The sequence below is a fragment of the Phyllobates terribilis genome, unplaced genomic scaffold, assembly GCF_046119375.1.
Source record: "Phyllobates terribilis strain yellow unplaced genomic scaffold, ASM4611937v1 Scaffold_8__6_contigs__length_399053987, whole genome shotgun sequence".
In the NCBI taxonomy this organism is placed as follows: domain Eukaryota; kingdom Metazoa; phylum Chordata; class Amphibia; order Anura; family Dendrobatidae; genus Phyllobates; species Phyllobates terribilis.
In genome coordinates, this window is record NW_027362768.1 from 321,987,701 (window position 1) to 322,010,900 (window position 23,200).

At 43.5% G+C, this 23,200-nt stretch overlaps 1 protein-coding gene and 1 long non-coding RNA gene across 7 annotated transcripts in view; one reads left to right on the top strand and one right to left on the bottom strand.

The window, feature by feature from the left end:
* TASOR (transcription activation suppressor) overlaps positions 1 to 8,816 on the bottom strand; it is an 84,846-nt gene extending 76,030 nt beyond the window's left edge. For all 6 annotated transcript variants that reach the window (XM_073644604.1, XM_073644605.1, XM_073644602.1 and 3 more), the window contains exons 1-3: positions 8,276 to 8,816; positions 3,545 to 3,687; positions 3,090 to 3,182 (exon numbers count right to left, since the gene is read on the bottom strand). In XM_073644604.1, coding sequence (XP_073500705.1) covers positions 3,090 to 3,182; positions 3,545 to 3,687; positions 8,276 to 8,612 — 573 coding nt within the window. In that variant the 5' untranslated portion in view covers positions 8,613 to 8,816. The remainder of the gene's footprint in view (positions 1 to 3,089; positions 3,183 to 3,544; positions 3,688 to 8,275) is intronic.
* Positions 8,817 to 8,904: 88 nt separating this feature from the next.
* The window catches only part of LOC141157398 (uncharacterized), an 88,468-nt gene continuing 74,172 nt past the window's right edge, over positions 8,905 to 23,200 (top strand). Inside the window, exon 1 of the long non-coding RNA XR_012247791.1 lies at positions 8,905 to 8,980. This is a non-coding gene — a long non-coding RNA (uncharacterized lncRNA). The remainder of the gene's footprint in view (positions 8,981 to 23,200) is intronic.

Here is a 23,200-nt window from a genome sequence, read left to right on the forward strand (position 1 = left end):
AATTTGTTGGTAGTCTTCAGACTTCATAATGCCATGCACACGGTCAAGCAGTCCAGTGCCAGAGGCAGCAAAGCAACCCCAAAACATCAGGGAACCTCCGCCATGTTTGACTGTAGGGACCGTGTTCTTTTCTTTGAATGCCTCTTTTTTCCCTGTACACTATGTTGATGTTTTTTCCAAAAAAGCTCTACTTTTGTCTCATCTGACCAGAGAACATTCTTCCAAAACGTTTTAGGCTTTCTCAGGTAAGTTTTGGCAAACTCCAGCCTGGCTTTTTTATGTCTCGGGGTAAGAAGTGGGGTCTTCCTGGGTATCCTACCATACAGTCCCTTTTCATTCAGACGCCGACGGATAGTACGGGTTGACACTGTTGTACCCTCGGACTGCAGGGCAGCTTGAACTTGTTTGGATTTTAGTTGAGGTTCTTTATCCACCATCCGCACAATCTTGCGTTGAAATCTCTCGTCAATTTTTCTTTTCCGTCCACATCTAGGGAGGTTAGCCACAGTGCCATGGGCTTTAAACTTCTTGATGACACTGCGCACGGAAGACACAGGAACATTCAGGTCTTTGGAGATGGACTTGTAGCATTGAGATTGCTCATGCTTCCTCACAATTTGGTTTCTCAAGTCCTCAGACAGTTCTTTGGTCTTCTTTCTTTTCCCCATGCTCAATGTGGTACACACAAGGACACAGGACAGAGGTTGAGTCAACTTTAATCCATGTTAACTGGCTGCAAGTGTGATTTAGTTATTGCCAACACCTGTTAGGTGCCACAGGTAAGTTACAGGTGCTGTTAATTACACAAATTAGAGAAGCATCACATGATTTTTCAAACAGTGCCAATACTTTTGTCCACCCCCTTTTTTAGGTTTGGTGTGGAATTATATCCAATTTGGCTTTAGGACAATTCTTTTTGTGTTTTTTCAGTGAAGACAAATTAAATGAAGATAATAATACCAAAGAATTTGTGATTGTAATCATTTTCAGGAAGAAACTGAGTATTATCTGACAGAATTGCAGGGGTGCCAATACTTTTGGCCACCACTGTATATGATTTGTGAGTAATTTAATTTCTTGTTTCGAAGGAAAAAAAAACTCCATACAGATTAGAGTAACATTGTCCAAACTCACAGATTTCACCTAAACCAACAGACCATCTAATATGTATAGGCTAGTCGGATACTCTGAGAAAGGGGTCAAGCATGATGTATTTCACAAGAGGTGACCGGCAGTCGATCTCCCTTTTGAGCTGAGCATACATGTGAACGAGGAGGGGAGGGTAAGCTGACAGCTATTTTAAGCATTTCGGCAGCTAAAGTTCATAGATCTGTAGGCTTTATTAAACTGCACTGTGTAATAACGTCAGCAACATCTAAAGCAATATTTCTAGTAAAAATAAAACTGGTCATGCACTAGAAACTCTCAGTTGTCTTTTTGTGAAACAGGCATCAGGTACTGCCGCAGAAACATCCTCCAAGGTGAACAATGGCTTTGCATCCATTCAGAAGAAAATATATGGCATTGTAGTCTAAAATAACTTTTACAGACAGACTTAATAGCTGTCTACAAATATGTCAAGGGCTGTCACATTGTAGAAGGATCATCTTTATTCTCATTTGCACAAGGAAAGACTAGAAGCAATGGGATGAAACTGAATGGGAGGAGACACAGATTAGATATTAGAAAAAACTTTTTGACAGTTAGGGTGATTAATGAGTGGAACAGGCTGCCACGAGAGGTGGTGAGTTCCCCTTCAATGGACGTCTTCAAACAGAGGCTGGACAGACATCTGTCTGAGATGATTTAGTGAATCCTGCTTTGAGCAGGGGGTTGGACCAGATGACCCAGGAGGTCCCTTCCAACTCTACCATTCTATGATTCTATGATTCACAAGTTGTTCAGCAAATGTCTGACTGTATGGCTAAGACTAAACCAGGTAACAGATTTTGCAGGGAATTAAGTTTTGTTTCCCCCCCACCCTCCCAATCGAGTCATGTTGGGACAAAGCATTCTGAGACTTGCCAACACAATTATAAAACATTCTGAAAGCCTAAAGGAAGTTCAACCCACATCCTGAAAATTGCATTCCTACATAAACTGGATTACAAAAGAACAAAAAGTTCTCAGCTGAGGTGCAATGCTCATTTAGAAAATCAGCAAGCAGCTCAAAGCTTGCATGCACTTTTAATTTGTTGCAACTTCCTGTAGGATTGATGCCACTTTAAACTATCCAAACCACAAGATGCTTGATGTCCTTCCAAAGGATTTCTCACATATTTCTAGGTGCCAAGAAAAGCTGCAGTATGTTTTCACTTCATGATATCTTTTCACAAATGGAAGAAAGTCCTAGGTGCATATCTTTCCACTTTATTTTTTTATTTTACCAGAATCCTTGGTGGTTTAGGAGATTTCATGTTTCTTTCCGTTAGAGTTGGTGAGAGAATGTCCAAACCGTATATTCACTACTCTTTAAGCAATAAAATCCTTCAAAAACCAGATATGGACTTAGTCTTTTCATGTGAATACTGCAATTTGAACGTGTGCCACCAGATTTCCATCAATGCACATAAAAATACTAAACAGTAGCTGACTAAAACAAAGTCAATTTTGTCCAGAAAAACACCTAATGCGGGTAGCAAAAGATATGCTGTGAGATCTAAAACTGCTAGAAAACTGAGAAATTAAAAGAATAAAATAAAATGCAAGTAGATAGTGGTGGGAACATTGTCCAATCATCTAAACCCTGACTTACATCAGAGAATCACTGAAAAAAATATTGCAAGCATTATCCGAGCTTTCATATTCAAGGTTCTATTTTTATCGGCTATAGGCCATCATTAATCTGACCAAACAGACTCCGAACAACGTATAATTGCAAGAAACGCAAGGAGGCAGCCAAATCCTCAAAACTGACATTTTAGCGCAAGATAGCAGTTCATCTATATTAGAACCGAATTTTCGTGATAGTTTTAAAGGGCTGTGAAAATAGTATAGACAAGCCTCTATACCAGCAAACGTTTTCTTCAGCGTATACTTCGCTAAAATAAAGGACTTCATGAACAATCAACCGCATTTGATTTCCTTACCTGATCTTCATCAACCAAAAGAAAAGCGTAAGATTCGACAAGTTCTTTATCTGATCGACTCTCAAATTTCAATTGTCTTCTTTTTTCAGTAAACTAAGGAAAAAAACAAAAGAAAAAAAGACGTATGGAATTTGGGAAAGGATTGGTAGAAAAAAAAAATCAGACGTTCCTCATCCTAAGTAGTAAAGTAAGCACACAAAACAAGTGAACATTACTATGTGCCAAGTAGGATGCCACTGTCTTGATTTAAAAAAAAGGGGTACATATTTCACTTTCCGAGAGGTACTTTACTGGTTTCTTTAAAGCAGGTTAAATCCAAAGCCTTTGAGGCGTTTCTTTTTTTTTTTAACGCAGTCTTCCAAAAGAACAATAGTGATTAAAGAGTAACGTGCCAGAACAAAAAGGTTCTACAAAGCACAGGTGATCAGTCAGATGACCAATTTACTCTCACTGACCTCTTTCTCCAAGAATTCGTTGTGAACCATTCGAGCAGACTGGTACGTAAAATGCATCTTTGAATTTGCATCCAAGTATGACGAATGTAGAATTTTCAGTACCTCCTCAAAATCCCGTGAGCCAGAGTTAATTGGCTGAAGAGCTAAAAGATGAACAAAAAAAAGATTTTTTAAAGTTTCTTCCAAGATATGTTGTGTACCTTTTTGAATTGTCAAGTCATTATCGTGGTTTTATTAAAACAAAAACGCATAAACAAAACAATGGTGCAAAAATTTTATTATGCTTTACTTAGAATTAAAGAGACAGCATGAAAATCTGTAAAAAGAACATTTACAAAAGAGTGATATTTAATTTTAGCGTTTACTTAAAATTAAGACACTGCTTTAAACACCAAGAAAATATATGAAATGGCAAAATTAAGAGCAGCAAAAAGACAATGGTATTGTGCAATCGCGGACAATAATTTAAACTTATTGACTTCCAACGTGAATTGGCATGCATCCTCCGGGGACCACACTATTTTAGCATAAATGTGAAAATCTCTTACAATTGTAACATTTTTACGCAACAGAAGGCCATCTGAGATCAAGCTGTTAAGCATGGCTTTAGGTTACCTAGGTCTGCAAATTAGTGAACAGAGTAAGTCAGATTTCCATGCACAGCTCTAAACAGGAGAGAAACCTAGTCTCCTAGCCAATTTTTTTTTTTAAGCTTCAGATCTATTAAGACACCAAAAAACATCAAGATTTATACATTAAAAGGTTTAGTAAAAAAAAATTTTTTTTTAACAAAAATCATGCTCATTTTAATCAAATTTGTATAGAATTGTTCTATTTTATATCCCTGCTCCATTTTATATCCCCATTCTTCTCACAATTCATAGGTCTGACATGAAATATACCAGGATATGTTTTATAACTTGTCATAGTATACCATTAAAATCAAAAATGGTCATATACCAATGAGTGGAACCAACCAAAATCTTAAAAAGTGCAGGACTATTTTTTATTTCCATGAATAACGCTAATCATTGACTCTAAACCGCTCGTTTTGCCGTCAGCCTTTCCTCCTGACCGCCACATACACAAGTACTATCAGTTTCGAGGAGCATGCATGTGTACTGAATGAGGGGAAGGAAACTAAACCACTGCTAGGCACCTCCGGCGCTGGTTAATTTCCCCCAAGAACAAAGGATCAGTTATTAATGATTTCCCCTCCCCCCCCCCCCAAAAAAAAAAAAAAAAACTACAAACGGGAAAAGTAAATCGCAGGCCTATCTCACTTCAGAGAAAAAAATAAAGACTAAATTTGACTTGTATGGCCATTTATTGCTAGAGATTAAATATATCCCAATGGCTATGCATCTATGGAATTTAAAAGGACGTGCACACGATGAAGCATCCATAGATTTTGAGCCCTCGCGGGCAGGGTCCTCGCTCCTCCTGTACCAGTCGCTGTCACATTGTGTTCAAGATTATTGCAATTGTTCTTGTATTATACCCCTTTTTTCACATGTAAAGCGCCATGGAATAAATGGCGCTATAATAATAAATAATAATCTTGCATAGCATCTACAAGAATTTGTGCATTGGGTAGATTTTAACAGAACCTCATGGGTGGAGCCAAACTATCATCCACTCCTTGCGCTTTTCCTGAGAACGCAAATTCTACTTTTTGTGTTTTGAATCAAAAATATAGGATATACAGTTAACTGAAAAAGTTTGGGCACCCCTATTAATCTTAAGCTTAATGTTTTATAAAAATTGTTGTTTTTGCAACAGCTATTTCAGTTTGACATATGTAATAACTGTTGGACACAGTAATGTTTCTGCCTTGAAATGAGGTTTATTGTACTAACAGAAAATGTGCAATCTGCATTCAAACTAAATTTGACAGGTGCATAAGTATGGGCACCCTTATCATTTTCTTGTTTTTAAATACTCCTACCTACTTTTTACTGACTTACTAAAGCACTTTTTTTGGTTTTGTAACCTCATTGAGCTTTGAACTTCATAGCCAGGTGTATGCAATCATGAGAAAAGCTACTTAAAGTGGCCACTTGCAAGTTGTTCTCCTGTTTGAATCTCCTCTGAAGAGTGGCATCATGGGCTCCTCAAAACAACTGTCAAATGATCTGAAAACAAAGATTATTCAACATAGTTGTTCAGGGGAAGGATACAAAAAGCTGTCTCAGAGATTTAACCTGTCAGTTTCCACTGTGAGGAACATAGTAAGGAAATGGAAGAACACAGGGACAGTTCTTGTTAAGGCCAGAAGTGGCAGGCCAAGAAAAACATCAGAAAGGCAGAGAAGAAGAATGGTGAGATCAGTCAAGGACAATCCTCAGACCACCTCCAGAGAGCTGCAGCATCAACTTGCTGGAGATGGTGTCACTGTGCATCGGTCAACTATACAACGCACTTTGCACAAGGAGAAGCTGTATGGGAGAGTGATGCGAAAGAAGCCGTTTCTGCAAGCACGCCACAAACAGAGTCGGCTGAGGTATGCAAAAGCACATTTGGAGAAGCCAATTTATTTTTGGAAGAAGGTCCTGTGGACTGATGAAACCAAGATTGAGTTGTTTGGTCATACAAAAGGGCGTTATGCATGGCGGCAAAAAAACACAGCATTCCAAGAAAAACACTTGCTACCCACAGTAAAATTTGGTGGAGGTTCCATCATGCTTTGGGGCTGTGTGGCCAATGCCGGCACCAGGAATCTTGTTAAAGTTGAGGGACGCATGGATTCCACTCAGTATCAGCAGATTCTTGACAATAATGTTCAAGAATCAGTGACAAAGTTGAAGTTACGCAGGGGATGGATCTTCCAGCAAGACAATGATCCAAAACGCCGCTCCAAATCTACTCAGGCATTCATGCAGAGGAACAATTACAATGTTCTGGAATGACCATCCCAGTCCCCAGACCTGAATATCATTGAACATCTGTGGGATCATTTGAAGAGGGCTGTCCATGCTCGGCCACCATCAAACTTAACTGAACTGGAATTGTTTTGTAAAGAGGAATGGTCAAAAATACCTTCATCCAGGAACTCATTAAAAGCTACAGGAAGCGACTAGAGGCTGTTATTTTTGCAAAAGGAGGATCTACTAAATATTAATGTCACTTTTCTGGTGAGGTGCCCATACTCATGCACCTGTCAAATTTTGTTTGAATGCAGATTGCACATTTTCTGTTAGTACAATAAACCTCATTTCAAGGCAGAAACATTACTTTGTCCAACAGTTATTACATATATCAAACTGAAATAGCTGTTGCAAAAACACCAATTTTTATAAAACAATAAGCTTAAGATTAATAGGGGTGCCCAAACTTTTTCATATAAATAAATATATATATATATATATATATATATATATATATATATATTTTTTTTTAAATGACACACTACAATGTGTAAATTACACCACCTAATGGAAGGCAATCCTGTACAGTTAATGTATTCCCATGGAAGCTTTGAATTCCCAAAGGCTCTTCAAAAATATATCACGTTACACTATTGAGCTGCGATTTCTTTTATTTACCGTTAATGACACAAGACGAGATCATGTGAAGCCATGGTAATTACTTAAAAGTACAAAAGTAAGGCACTGTTGGGAGATAACCATGTGTATATATAATTACAACCATCCAAATGGCTAACAGCCACAGATGATATTGAAAAGTGAATTCTGTAAATATAAAATGCCAAAACCAAGTTACATTGCATTTTTCCCACCAATTTAAAAAAAAAATCCAGAACAGAAATGAAACATAATGTGGAACTGTAAAAAGTAACAGCAATAAGTTTAAAACTTTCCCTCAAAAAAAAAGAAAAAAAAAAAAGTTGTGAACATTTTTATTTTAGATTTTCTCAAACTTTGAAATATACTGTAAATCCAGAAAGTAGTAATCAAAAAGCCATTGAATCCCCAACCTAGAACAGTCTAACTGTATGAGGATGCCAAAGTTTACCCGATCCCACAAAAAAACAACGTTCTCAAAATAATTAGAAGTGTATATATTCTCAAGCAGGAACCTGCCACAAGGACATCCGTACAACGCCCCCTTTACGCTAAACCTTGAATTGCATCTATCCAATCCCCCCTAAACAGGTTGAATCACTGGCCCTAAATCACAGGTGTCAACTAAAACACTGAAAAAATAAAAACTTGAAACTTAAAAAATATATATGCCTACTACAGACTTAGTGGAAGAGCCAGAATCCCTATTATACTGTAAGCTAATTCCCATCTTTATTACTGTGGGATGGAACCACAATCTATAGCGCTCAAATCGTATAAGGAAAGCCCATTCAGAGACAGGTTTCCTTTAGAAAAAGTGTCAATATAAAAGAGAACCCCCAAAAACTACACACTAACTGCAATGCATAACATCCCAAACACGTCCTCAATAAAAAAGTAAAACCACGCGTCATCTCTGGTTCCCTGCACAACGCATGGGTGTGGCCCAACAGCGTGGGAGGAGCCGTCCAACTGTCAACGCCCCCTTTACAACGGAACTGTTGCTCAGCTCACGCTCGCCCTCTAGTGGACAGAGACTTTTTTTTTTTTTACCGCGCTAGTAATACAAGTCAGTCTCTCCTCCTACATTGGCCCTACAGTGTGGCCCCCGGGATAGCGCCGAGGTGATGGGTTACTTCATAGGCATGCAACAGGACACCATTCACATAAGGAATGCTAGCTACACAGGGAGGGAGAAGATGACCACCTTTCTTTTCTCTGCTCTTCTTAGGAATCTGAAACCTCTTTCTGGGGGGCTCTTCTGTGGGGGTGCTACCCCCTCTAACGCCCTCCGTGCTGGCCGGTTCGCTGGTAACACTGCTGTTTCTCCTCTTGCAGCTCGCTCTTTCCGCAGCTGCCATCGCCGCCGCCTCGTCCTCTTCAGCTTCGCCATTTTGTGAGTCACAGAGTCTTGTGTCTTCAGCTGCTGCTGCCTGTCTGTTATTTCCACCGCCTCCCCCGTCGACGTCCATATTAGCCGCACTGAGCTGCTTCTCTTCTTCCATCGTTTCAGCGTCTTCTTTCTCTCTGTCGCCGTTGGACATTACACACACGGAGCGTCGTCAAAGTTTTCTTCGTCCTTGCTTCTGTCACAAATCTTAATGGCGCGGGGAGAACTTGGTGAGAGGACGCCGCATTCTCCTCAGCTTCCCCTCAGGACGCCATCTCACTGCCGTCTGTGCCCGCGTGTGCCGCGCTCCCGCACTACACCAACCCCTCTCCTCCTCCCTCCCCTACTCTGCCCAGCAACGTCACGAAAGGCGGGAGAACGAGAGTTGACCAATAGGCGAGCGCGATCGGACCTCACTGACCAATGAGAGCCGAGAAGAAGGATTCCTGTCAGGACCGGCCGCCATTTTAAATGCTTGTTGTTTTTTTTTCTCCTTGAGACGAGTCTCGCTACAGCTCTGAGGTGCGCGGTTTCCTTCTTTTTTTCTTTTCTGTCATATGCTCACGTTGTATGTTATAATCTGCTTTTCTCAGTATTACATTGTACAAAGTTTTCATTTTGGTGATACTTTTGGTTTAGTATATATTTTTTTCTTCGATGCATTATTACGCACGTACTAGGTAAAACTTTGGTTTCAAAATATAGCAAATATTTAAAAAAAAAAAAAACTATTGCACCCCTAAAATTAAAAGCATAAAGGTCTACATTTCAGAGGTTTCAATGCAAAACTGAAGAGTTTGGAAGTGTATTGACAAAGGGACTATGAAGGAAAAAAAAAATGTCTTGATGGTTGTGCTATATTTATAATGGACATGTTTGTGGTGGTGAAACAGCACAGCAAGACTGCAAAGGATCGAAATGTCCCTGTTAATGGGAACAGTGTACCTAAATGGAGAGAATAAAGGCTGCCAAGTTTGGCATAAAAGTGGTGCAACTCTCTGTTTACCCCAGCGATGAGTAACAGACATTACCGCCCTTCATGTACCTTCTTCTGTAGAAACAATTGCTCAATCTGCCAAGAAGTGGAACGGTAGGTGTCAAAGCTGCTCTTTGACGGCCAAAACTTTTAAGAGGTTGCCCAGCTGTATTCTTGATCGGACCTGAAGAGACGTAAGTGAAAACTGAGCCGTATTCTTGATCGAATCTGAAGAGACGTCAGTGAAGACTGAGCCGTATTCTTGATCGGATCAAAAGAGAGACGTCAGTGAAGAGTGAGCCATATTCTTGATCGGACCTGAAGAGACGTAAGTGAAAACTGAGCCATATTCTTGAACGGACCTGAAGAGACCAGGGCTGTGGAGTCAGTAAGCCAAACCTCCAACTCCTCAATTTCCATGACTACGACTACGACTCCCTCATACATGGCTCATGTTTAAGTGATAAATTTACTGTAGCACAGATTAATCTCCGCTAAAAGTCAAGCGCAAGGAACAGGCAGCCCGCTACATCGTAGGGATTCAGCTTAGTCTTACTGTAGGGACAGCTTTCCCCTTTCTTTCCTTAGTACATGTTGCAGATCATAACAGTAAGTCCAGCCCGAAAAACTAAAAGGAAAGTTCGGGGATCAGTATGGTTTCCGTCCAGGATTTGGCTCAACGCTTGCAGGGATTGTCTCTGGAGGTGGCCGAGCTCCAGCAACACGTGAGTAGCTGTTCAGGAGCGCATTTTGTGGAACCCAAGGTAGGACTGCCTGATGTTTTTTATGGTAAACAGCAAGATTTTTTTCCCTTTAAAAATGCTTGTTTATTATATTTTCATTTGAGACCAAGGTCCTCTGGGAATGAATCACAGCGCATTGGTTTTATTATGTCACTTTTGCTCAATGAACCAAACGGGTGGGCCTTTTCTCTCCAACCTAATGATTCATGATTAAGGTCGGTAGAAGAATTTTTTTCTGCTATGGGGCTATTATATGACGATCCTGATCAAATCTCATCTGCTGAGGCAGAACTCAGGCGTTTGAATTAGAGGTCAGGTGATGTTGAAAATTATTGCACACACTTTAGAAGATGGGCTTCTGAAGTTAAATGGAATGATCCTGCTCTGAAGTGTCTATTTCTTGCTGGTCTGAGTGAAAGGGTTAAGGATTTGCTAATTGCATTCCCTGCACCTGAGACTCTGCAGGATGCCATGCAATTAGCTGTTTGTGTGGATAGGAGGCTGAGGTCCAGGCTGAATGATGTAAAGACTCCTGTAATGCCAGGTCCTAGTCCCCAGAAAATCTGCTCAGACGGCGGAGAACCGATGGAGGTTGGGGCGATGTCACTCCACTCTCAGGAAAGAGATCGGAGGTTCGCCGAGGGATTGTGTCTTTATTGTGGTAAAGCTGACCATTTTATTAAGTATTGTGAGCTTCGTTTAAGTAAAGAAAAAGAGGTCAGGTACGCCCATATTGCTTGTTTACGCTCTGCAGGAGTATTTCTTTCTGGGAGTACTACTTTGCAGGAAAATTTGATTGAATTTCAGGTATTATTTGTGGAATGTGGTTGAACACTTATTGTGATTGATAAAGGGTTTTTGGAAAAACTTAAATTGAAATCCAAACCTTTGTCATCACCTATTTCTGGGATTGCAATTGATAACACTCCCTTGAAATGTATTACTCACAAGGTTGCTGCATTTCCCCTCACTATGAATGGACTTCACCAAGAAATTTTGGACTTGGTTGTATTAGATAATTTACCCTCTCCGGTCGTTCTAGGTTTGCCTTGGTTAAAACTGCACAATCCTTTACTGGACTGGTCTACTAATGTGATTAAGCCTTGGAGTCCGAAGTGCTATGATAAATGTTGTAATGGTTGCATTGCTGTGGAAAAAGGGGAATTACCTGTACCTATTCAAGATTTTTGGAGGGTTTTTTCGGAGGAGTCGCAAGTTTTACCTACTCATAGGGATTATGATTGCACCATTGAGTTTGTTCCGGGAGCTACTCTTCCCAAGAGTCGCTTGTTTAATCTGACTATCCCTGAAAGAAAGGCCGTGGAGGAGTACATACAGACTAGCCTGGCTGCTGGTCACATTAGACCTTCTAAGTCTCCTGTGGCAGTTGGATTTTTCTTTGTTAACAAAAAAGGACGGGGGTTTACGTCCATGTCTGGATTTTCGTGAAATTAATAAGATTACCGTACACAATTCCTACCCATTGCCGTTAATTCCTGACTTGTTTAACCAGTTAGCGGGGGCCAAGTGGTTCTCTAAAATTGATCTCCGGGGGGCATACAATTTGTTACGAGTGAAGGAGGGTGATGAATGGAAAACTGCTTTTAACACTCCGGTAGGTCATTTTGAGAATCTGGTAATGCCTTTTGGTCTTACCAATGCACCTGCATTTTTTCAGAACCTTATTAACGACATCCTGAGACCTTTGGTAAGAATGTGGTTGTGTATTTGGAATGACATTTTGATTTATTCACCAGATCTAGAGTCCCATTGGCAGAGTGTACGTGAAGTTTTGCAGTTATTGAGTGATAATTCACTCTTTGCTAAGCTGGAGAAATGTGAGTTCGCTGTGCAGCAAATTAGTTTTTTGGGCTACATTGTCTCCAGAGAGGGCTTTGAGATGGACCCTGTGAAGGTCCAGGCTGTGCAGGAATGGCCTAGGCCTATTGGTTTGAAATCTATACAGAGATTTTTGTTTTTTGCCAATTATTACAGGAAATTCATTAAGAATTTTTCTGTAATTGTTAAGCCTCTAACCGATCTCACCAGGAAAGGTATGAATACGGTCCAGTGGACTACTGAGGCCATTGAAGCGTTTAAGTATCTCAAAGAGAGGTTCAGTTCTGCCCCTATCCTTATGCAGCCTGATGAGACCAAGCCTTTTTTGGTCGAGGTCGATGCTTCATCGGTGCGGGTCGGAGCTGTTTTGTCTCAGGAGAACAGGGATGGAGTACATCCTTGTGCCTTCTTTTCGAAAAAAATTTCGGAAACCGAACTAAATTATGATGTTGGAAATCAGGAGTTGCTGGCTATTAAACTCGCGTTTGAACATTGGCATCATTTTTTGGAAGGCGCTAGATTTCCTATTCAGGTTTTCACAGATCATAAGAATTTGATCTATCTGGATGCTGCCAAGCGCTTGAATGCCCGTCAAGCTAGGTGGGCACTTTTTTTTTTTCCCGGTTTCATTTTTCTGTTACCTATACACCTGGTACTAAGAATGTTAAAGCCGATGCTTTATCTTGCAGCTTTTCTCCTATGGTCGGTGCCAAGCAGGAGGAGAGCATTTTACAGAAAGGAGTTGTGGTGGCGGCATTGGACTCCGTTTTGGAGAATGGGATTCTGAAAGCTCAATATGATGCTCCATCTAACACTCCCCATGGCAGGTTGTTCGTGCCTAGAGCCTTTAGGAGAGACTTGCTTGTGGAGTGTCATGAGTCTTGGTTGGCAGGTCATCCAGGAATTTCTGAGACTAAGAGACTTATCAGTCGCAGTTTTTGGTGGACTGGATGGCAGAATGAAGTCATCAAGTGGGTGCGTCAGTGTACTGTGTGTGCTAGGTCAAAGGCTTCACATACTCCTGCTGCGGGGTTGCTTTGCCCTCGGGAGATCCCTAGTGCGACTTGGACGCATCTCACAATTAATTTTATTACTGATCTGCCTGTGTCCGAGGGTTTTACTGTCATCTTGGTGGTCATGGACCGTTTTAGTAAGATGTGTCATTTGGTTCCATTCATTAAGTTGCCCTGCGCCAAGACTCTCGATAAGGCGTTTGTTAAGGAAATTATCAAGCTTCATGGCATTCCCATGGATATTGTTTCAGATAGAGGACCTCAGTTTGTGGCTCGCTTTTGGCGTGCGTTTTGTGACAGGTTGGGAGTCCATTTGTCATTTTCGTCTGGGTATCATCCTGAGTCTAATGGACAGACTGAAAGAAAGAACCAGGATGTAGAACAGTTTTTGCGATGTTTTGTGGCGGACAATCAAGAGGTGTGGTCTGAGTTTCTGCCTCTCGCAGAATTTGCTCTTAACAATCATACATCCTCCTCAGCTGGGTGTTCTTTTTTTTGTTGTACTGGGAGACATCCGTCTTTTGGTTTGTTCTCCAAATTGGGGTCGGCGGTGCCGGAGGAGGAGAAGTTTTCCGGTGATTTGGAAAAAGTTTGGACTAATGTACGTTGCAACCTTCAAGAGGCTAACAAGAAGTCCAAGAATTATTTTGACAGGAAACGAAAGGAGGTTTTGTTCACTGTGGGTGACATGGTTTGGTTGTTCTCAAGGAACCTGCGGTTGAGGTTTCCCTCTAGAAAACTGGGTCCTAAGTTTGTGGGTCCATTTAAAGTGCTTCAGGTTATTAACCCGTCTGCAGTTAGGTTGGATGTCCCTACTTCCGGGAAGATTAATCCTGTGTTTCATGTTTCCTTGTTGAAAAAAGCTGATGTATCAGATAGCGATGCCACTGTCACAGTTCCTCCTGTGGTGGAAGACAGCGAATATGAAATTTCTCGTATCTTGAATTCTAGATGGCATACAGGGAGGGTCCCGAAGATAACTCCTGGGTAAGGGCGGATGATGTCTCTGCTCCTAGGCTTGTTAGAGATTTCCACAGGAGGTTTCCGGATAGGCCTGGGCCTGGAGGATGCGGAGGATCCTCATAAAAGAGGGGGTACTGTTGGAACCCTCCTGTTTGTTTTTTCCATCTTGTGTTTTGCGGTCACGTGACCATCTGCCTTTATATTCCAGCTCCGCCCTTTTGGCTGTGCTGGACATCAGTGTTGTTTGACTGTTTTGCTAGCCAGGTGCTTCGGTGCCTATTTCTGTCAGTTCTTGGTCCTTCTGGGACCTCTAGTACCTTTTTGTCAGTTTGTCTTTTTGTGTTCTGCAACAACTTTCTCTGTTCAGGAGGTGTCCCATTTTTTTGTTACAGTCCTTAGTTCTTTTAGGAACTCCTTCCTTTATTTTATAGGTCTTCGTTCAGACTAGCCGAGGACTAAGGCGGGCCCGTTCGCAAGGAACAGGCAGCCCGCAACATTGTAGGGATTCAGCTTAGTCTTACTGTAGGGACAGCTTTCTCCTTTCTTTCCTTAGTACATGTTGCAGATCATAACAAGAAGTCAGTGAAGAGTGAGCCATATTCGTGATCGAACCTGAAGAGACGTCCGTGAAAACTGAGGCGATCGTACAGAAATTCCTTAACCGTTCATTTAAAAAAAGGGCACTCCCCCACCTCTCCCCCACCAGTTAAATAAAAATTACATGCATCCGTATAAGTTTGTCTATACACGTATAGGGGCTTATGCACTCGTCAGTGATTTTTCTCGTAAGTAAATTGGTCCTCCTTTTATCAAAGTTTCAGCAGCTTTTCTTTGATAAGAAAAAAAATGTTTCTCCACCTTCTATCACTCTTGAGAAAAATGGATAGCATTCAGATGGCATCCGATTTTATTCATGGCCCCTGTTCCCACAGTGAGTTGACGCTGCTTATTTAAAAAAAAAAAATGCAGGTAACCTATCTTAATAGGCGCAGAAAAAAATCACCAAAAAGCTCATCGTGGAAACGTAGCCTTAGACTTGCATTGCCAAGATTGATTTGACTCTTGGATAACAATCAGATGTCTCTGGATTTTGCACAGATCACTCTGCCCGCGAGAAATCACGAACATCTCAACAGACCCATAGACTATCATAAATACCAGTGCTATTCGTGAAAAACACAGCATTCACACGCGAAAAAACGGATGTGTGAATGAGCCCTTATTCTGAATGTACTTATCATTTTTTCAGTTCACCGTAAATGCAGATGATGATTCATATCCGTATTATGGGCTTTAGATATGTCTCTTACAATGTTAATAATTGCGTCAATAAAAACAAGTTGGCTGTTCGTGATTTTTTTTTGATAAGCTGTCGGGGGAAAAAAAAAAGTGGGCAACCCTGCATACTATTCCTAGCGAATATAAGGGCTATGGACTCAGTATAAAATGTACTGACTTCAGCTTAAAAAAATATACAGTCATGGCCGAAAGTGTTGGCATCCTTGAAATTGTTCGAGAAAATGAAGTATTTCTCCCAGAAAATGATTGCAGTTACATGTTTTGTTATACACATGTATTTCCTCTTTTGTGTATTGGAACAACATGAAAAAAAAGCAAATTGGATATAATTTCACACAAAACCCCAAAAATGGGCAGGACGAAATTGTTGGCACCCTCAACTTAATATTTGGTTGCACACCCTTTGGAATAAATAACTGCAATCAATTGCTTCCTGTAAGCATCAACAAGCTTCTTGCACCGCTCAACAGGAATTTTGAACCACTCTTTTAAAAACTGCTCCAGGTCTCATATTTGAAGGGTATCTTCTCCCAACAGCAATTTTAAAATCTCTCCACAAGTGTTCAATGGGATTTAGATCCATACCTGTTTCTGGCCACTTCAGAACTCTCCAGCACTTTGTTTCCATCCATGTTTGGGTGCTTCTTGAAGTATGATTGGGGTCATTGTCCTGCTGCTGGAAGACCCATGACTTAGAACGCAAAGCCAGCTTTATGACACTGGGCACTACATTGTAACCCAAGTTCCTTTGGTAATCTTCAGATTTCATGATGTGTTGCACACAGTCAAGGCTCCCAGTGCCAAAGGCACCAAAACAACCCCAAAACATCTTTGAATCTCCATATGTGACTGGAGGTACTGTGTTTTCTTGTAGGCCATTTTCGGTAAAAAGTAGACTGATGTCCTTTACCAAAATGCTCTATCTTGGTCTCATCTGTTCACAAGATGCTTTCCTAGAAGAATTTTGGTTTACTCACGTACATTTTTGCAAAATGCAGTCTAACTTTTTTTGTGTCAGCAGTGGGGCCCTTCTGGGTCTCCTGCCATAGCGTTTAATTTCATTCAAATGTCGACGGATAGTTCATGCTGACACTGCACCCTGAGCCTTCAGCAAAACTTGAATGTCTTTAGAACTTGATTGGAGCTGCTTAACCACCATCTGGACTATCTTGCATTGCAACCTTACATAAATTTTTCTGTCGTCAAAGTTCATGGAGATTAGCTACAGTGTCATGGATTGCAAACTTATTGATTATGTTGCGTACCATGGACAAAGTGCGCAAGATCTCTCGAGATGATTTGTAACCTTGTGATTGTTTGCTGAAATTTTTCAACAATTTTGGATCTCAAGTCCTCAGACATTTCTCTTCTCTTTCTGTTTTCCATGCTTGGTGTAGCACACACAGACACACAATGCAAAGATTGAGTTAACGTCTTCCCTTTTTATATGGTTTCAGGTGTGATTTTCATATTGCCCACACCTGTTACTTGCCATCGGTGAGTTTGTACAAGCTTCACATGCTTGAAACAAAGTTGTTTATCCACATTTTTGGAAAGGTGCCAACAATCTTTTCTGACCCATTTTTGGGGTTTTGTGTGAAATTATGTTCAATTTGCCTTTTTTTTTCTCCGTCATTTTTGTGTTGTTCCAATACACCTAAAGGAATAAACGTGCAGGGGTGGATTAAGAGTAGCAAGGGCCCCGGGCAGTTTAGAAGGCGTGCCCCCCCCCCCCCACACACACACACACACACACACCTGATGTATCACGTGACTTGTCACACGATCGCCCTTTGATAGATCATGTGATAGTTCATGTGAAATTAATTCTGCACAATATTAATATATTAATTATAATTATTATTTTTATATTAATTGTTTGACTTAATATTGAACACAATTAAGTATTCTAACATCCCCCTAAGTATGTAGGGTCTCATACTGTATAATATGAGCTTCCACATAATCCTCCTATACACAGCAGGACGCCGCACGGCACCCCACCCAACGCAGAGCCGGAGGCCGCACGGCGCCCCCCCAGATACAGCCGGAGGCCGCACGACGCCCCCCAGATACAGACGGAGACCGCACGGCCCCCCCCCAGATACAGCATGGGGCCGCATGGCGCCCCCCCCAGATACAGCATGAGGCCGCACGGCGCTCCCCCCAGATACAGCATGAGGCCGCACGGCGCTCCCCCCAGATACAGCATGGGGCCGCGCGGCGCCCCCCCTATACAGCATGGGGCCGCGCGGCGCCCCCCCTATACAGCATGGGGCCGCGCGGCGCCCCCCCTATACAGCATGGGGCCGCGCGGCGCCCCCCCCTATACAGCATGGGGCCGCGCGGCGCCCCCCCCTATACAGCATGGGGCCGCACGGCGCCCCCCCCTATACAGCATGAGGCTACACGGCGCCCCCCCAGATACAGCATGAGGCCGCACGATGCCCCCCCAGATACAGCATGAGGCCGCACGATGCCCCCCCCAGATACAGCATGAGGCCACACGACGGCCCCCCCCAGATACAGAATGAGGCCGCACGACGCCCCACCCAGATACAGCATGAGGCCGCTCGGCGCCCCCCCCAGATACAGCATGAGGCCGCACGATGCCCCCCCCCAGATACAGCATGAGGCCACACGACGGCCCCCCCCCAGATACAGAATGAGGCCGCACGACGCCCCACCCAGATACAGCATGAGGCCGCTCGGCGCCCCCCCCAGATACAGCAGGAGGCTGCACACGGTCACGCGCACACACAAACAAAAGATATACAGACATATACAAAGACAAATACATACACGCAAAAACACATTTGAAACACAAAAATACATATAAACAGACATATCACACAATGATATCTGCACACACAGACATGCACTGTGCCACACACACCACTCACCATCCCCCTGCTCGGCTCCCATCGTCCAGCTCCTCTCTGGTGGTAAGAAGACATGCAGGGCACACTGCATGACGTCACGCTAGCAGACACTGCCGCACACAGGGCTGTGTCTTCTAGCTGTGACGCGGCCAGGCCAGCTCACGCATGGTATGCAGACATGCGCGCAGGCACGGTACGCAGAAATTCGCGCAAGCACGGTACGCAGACATGCGCACATGCACGGTACGCAGACGTGCACACACATGCACATGGTACACAGATATGTACACAGACACATGCATACGTACATATCTTATAAAAACATAAAACTGTCCAGCAGCTCCTCATGCATGTCTCAGTGCAGGGCCGCCGGCGTGTCACAAACATGGCCCTGGCCCATCAGAGGGGTCCACTCGCCGTTGGGGCCTGGGCTGCTTCTACGGCATCTGTGTAGGACCTTTGGCGCTGCTTGATTGCCGGCACTTCACCTGTCATGGCCGTGCGCTGTGCGGTTGTGTCTGGTAGTAATGACGCGGCAGGGGCAATACACAAGCACAATTATCGGCACAGTGTCGCCCCTGCCGTGTCATTAATACCAGACACAGCTCACGGCCATGTCAGGTGATGCCAGGCACAGATGCCAGGGAAGCGTCCCGGGCCACGACAGCGAATGAGCCCCTCTGATGGTTCACAATTACATAGACATAGATACATACATACACATACATACACATATATGTGTGTGCGTATGTGTGTATATATATATATATATATATATATATATATATATATATATATATAATACTGTAAGGTAGCGCTATTCATCACTCTGGGGTACTCGCTTCACCGGGTCAATTAAAGCACACATGCAACGTTTTTCTAGTAATATGTAGTCCAGCAGTTTATTACACATCATAAACCGCACATAACAGAGTCCATCTCAGTGGCTCGCAGGAATGTTACGCATGTATCCTAGAGCCTTTTCAGTGGCAGCTATGCTCGCTTGGCTTCAAATACAGACTTCAGCAAGGTACAGCAACAATATTCACTTATAGCGCCGATATACCTTTGCCGGGTCTCAGCTGCTTCTGTCAGCTCAGTTCTGCCACAGCTGTGGCTTTAAGGCTTCCCAAATGTGGCCTCCGGGCCACGTGCCTTCCAAGGCTACTGGTATCTCAAACACAGGGATCCAGCCTCTGCCTTCCAGGCTAGTGGAGTCCCACACAGGGACCAGGCCTCTTGCCTTCCAAGGCTACTGGTATCCCAAACACAGGGATCCAGCCTCTGCCTTCCAGGCTGCACCAGGCCTCTCTCTCTCTCTCTGTTTCAAAACCACCAGGATTTATATATCCTTCTGTGCCCACAGGACCTGTGATGATGTCACAGTCCTGTGATCAGTCACCTGAGGGGGAGGTAAATGGTCAGCCAGAACACACCCCCTGGACATTTTAGCAATGCAGCAAGCCTCTGCATTACATATCCCCCCCCCCACTCTGTTCAAACTTGTGGGGTTGAACACATAATATACACAATCATTATAACCCATAGTTCACACAGAGACCATGTACTTGACATTTGCGCTGCTCAGCCCCTGGAACATTAGTCATCAACATTAGCCCTTTCCTTAGGGACCTACCACCTGTCTGTGTCACAAACTTCGTCAAGTCACATTTCTGAGTCGTAACCTTGTCAGACCTCCCCCGCTCCCAGCGGTCAATACAGCAGTGTGACTCAATTGCCCTTGTATCTAAGGTCAGGTCTGACTTCGTGTTGTCCCGTACTCTATTGGGTCGTTTGTATAGGCCTCTCAGACCTGAGTTACTGGAGGTCTCACTACCTCTAAACCCACGCCCACTATCCTCAGGAAATCTTGGAAGGTCTCTAACTTCTACTGTAGCCGTCCTATTATTTGAAGGGCCCTTTCTCTGTCTGGTCCCACAACTTATAGACGGCTGCCTTCTTCTGCTGCTCAGACGATGCCGTCTTTCCATTCGCAGTTTGGCGAGATTCAACTGTTCTACCTCTCGCAGGTAGGTCACGCGGTACTCCATCAGCATGAGTATTTATACAAGATTTTCTTCCGTTCCGACAGCGGAGAATAACACATTGCCGTCTTCATCTGATATCCAGTCCTGACCATCACGTGGACTGCTTACTTTCATCACACCAGACTTCTTTACCATCATTTGCATGTTTTGACCATTTTTCCCAATGAGCTTTCTTACCAAAGCATGAGGCACCCGGATGACTTCTTCCTGCAGACTTTGAGCTTTTCTCATAAGCTCCAGTTGTCTAATGGCTTGTTACGTTTTCAACAGGACAAACCGCTTCATGCGAACACATCGCCAGTGCATGTCACTTAGGATAGCCACCCTCTTCACTGTGACTTCAGTTGTGGACAGAACCACCAGCTGTTTAGCTTCTGAGGTCGAGTACACCTTAAAGGCTCTCTTGGCCTTCTTAAACTCTTCATGCACTGACTCTCTGGTGCATTCTTCTCTCAAATCTTCGGGTACATCTATGAGACACTTGTACCGAGACGTTTCTGTCTCACCAGTGGTCTTCAAATGATCATCTGGCTCGGGTTTCAGGGACAACTGACTTTCATCTTCTTCACCCTGTATGCTTCCCCTGAGCTGACTCACAGCTATGAATTCAAGAATTCTCGTCTTGATCACTTCCATTTCATACTTATCTTCTTTTAACACTCTCTCAGGTCCACCTTCTCATGGTATAAAGGATTAAGCGCAACTTGTTTGCCCTTTTCCTTCTCCAAGGAGGCCTCATTCACTGATTGGTACTTTGCCAGGCGACCTTTGAGCTCGAAAACTTCTTCCTCTAGCTCAGCTACTCGCCTCTCTGTAACCCATCTCTGAAGCTCTTCCGGCTTCAACTGCTCCTTTATCAGCAGAATTTTCTCAGACCTCTCTGTCTCCAATGCGCCCACTTGGCTCTCGACAGCCAGTCTCTCAAGCTTCTGTTGCTTCAAATGGGCTTGTAGTGTCTCCTTGAGCGCCTTGATCTCGGCTCTTACATCCACCGAATCATCCAAGCTCGCATTATTCTCGGAGGTATTTGCTTCATACCTCTCTTCTCCGATAGACTCCTCCATCCTGCAGATTCTATCCTTAAGGCACGTCTCTACCCTCTGGATATCACCACAGAACGTCTGCAGCTCCTTCATCTGAGCTTCCAGTCCCGGGATCTTTCTGCGGAGATCATCATTCTCATCACGGGTGTCCTGTAGAGTAGTCTCAATCACTTGGCGCATGTGCTCTGCATCAATTTTATCATCCTCTAGTTTTTCCTTAACCTTGAGGAGATCCTCATAGTCTCTCTTGATTTGTTGCAGTTCCCTATTGAACTTTTCATGCCTATTTTCTGCCTCACAGTCGTGACCAGATACTTCATCTTTTATTGCCTCTTTCAGGGCGGATAGCTCCCGGTCTCGCTGGTACAGAGAGTCCACCAGTCGCTCCTTCTCCTGCATTAGAGGCTTTACCATACTCCTTCTTGGAGTCACACAGCTCCCGGTTGAACTGTTCGCGCAGTCGTTCTAGGTTTTGTTCACGTCCAGAAGCTTCATCCTGCAGCGCAGGACAGCTCCCTATCCCTCTGGTGTAGACCCTCATCCAGCTTTTGCTTCACCTGCATCAGCTCTAACTGTACCAGGGAGAAATGATCTTTTATCTCGCACAGCTCATCTTCAAACTCCGCTTTGTCAAGCTCCAACTGAAAAACCTCCTCTTTATTTTTCTGGAAATTTTCCTTCCAATTGTTGACTTCCTTGCTGCTTTCCTCCAGTTCTCGTTGTAAGTTCCTCACAACCTGGTTTATTTTCTGCCGTTCAGACTCCTGGCTCAGCTAGTCTGAGAACACGTTCTCCAGGTTTTTCCTTAGTTTCTGCATGTCTCTCTGATACTGCTGCCTGACAGGCTCCCGCTCTTGGTCAGGATTGGCCACCTCCTCCTTCAGGGCTGTCGGTTCCTGATCCTTCTGTCTCAGTAGATCATCCTGCTTGTAACTAATCTGCAGAACTGCATCCAACTCTTCCTCCTTATCTTCTGCTTCTAAAGGAGGATCCACACTCGGAATAAAGGCACACAACGTTTGCATTTTCTTTATTTGCCCTTTCAGCAAAGTCTACAGGAGCAACTTTTTTGTGGCCCTTGCACCGTCGACGACGAGAGGGGGACTTTCTCACCTCATCTCGCTCCTCCTGACTGAACTCTCTTTCTACTTTCGTAGTGTCACCGTCAGCTATGGGGTCTGTGTCACTCCTCATGGTGTTGTAGACCAACAAGTCACCTCCCACTTTGACGTCAACCCCTTCTACTGGAGCTACCCCGTTATCAACGGTCAAATTCTCATTTTTAGGCGGTACCAACCCACAACCAGTAACCAATTTTGATTTTCTATTCTCACGCTCTTTTGAAACTCCGCCCCCTTTTGAGACTCCGACCCCTTTCGGACACCCACACCTGTAGGGGGGATTTTTTAAAAAAAAACAAAAAACGTGATAGTCTTAGGACCCAGTTCACAACATCTCTTACCACCTCCCCGGGCACTCTGGGACAATACCGGCACCCCAGGAGAACTCACAGAATGGTCCGCTGCCGCCATTCTATACGGTGCCAAAAGCTCCTGCCGTTCCTGCACCATGTCCTGTTGCTTTAACTTTAACGGGTACCTTAACCGCTCAGCAGCTTCAGTCTCATCTGCTGCTCCCTTCACAGCTATCTTTATCTGCTCCTGCATTTCTTCAGAAAACTCTATTTTGCTGTAGAGCGTTTGCAGCCGGTCATCTAACCACTTCTCCATTCCGTCTGGGGATACGGCTCCATTCATAGCCATCGTGGTATACTGTTCACACTAGACACTTCACACCGCTCTCCCTGGAAAATTTTCGTGGCTCCACCAAGTTACAGCAAACCAGGTTTGAGTGCGACGACAATTTTCGTAACCCCACCGAGTTACAGCAAGATGCTTTAATCTTCGTGACCTCGCCGAGCCACAGCAAACCAGGT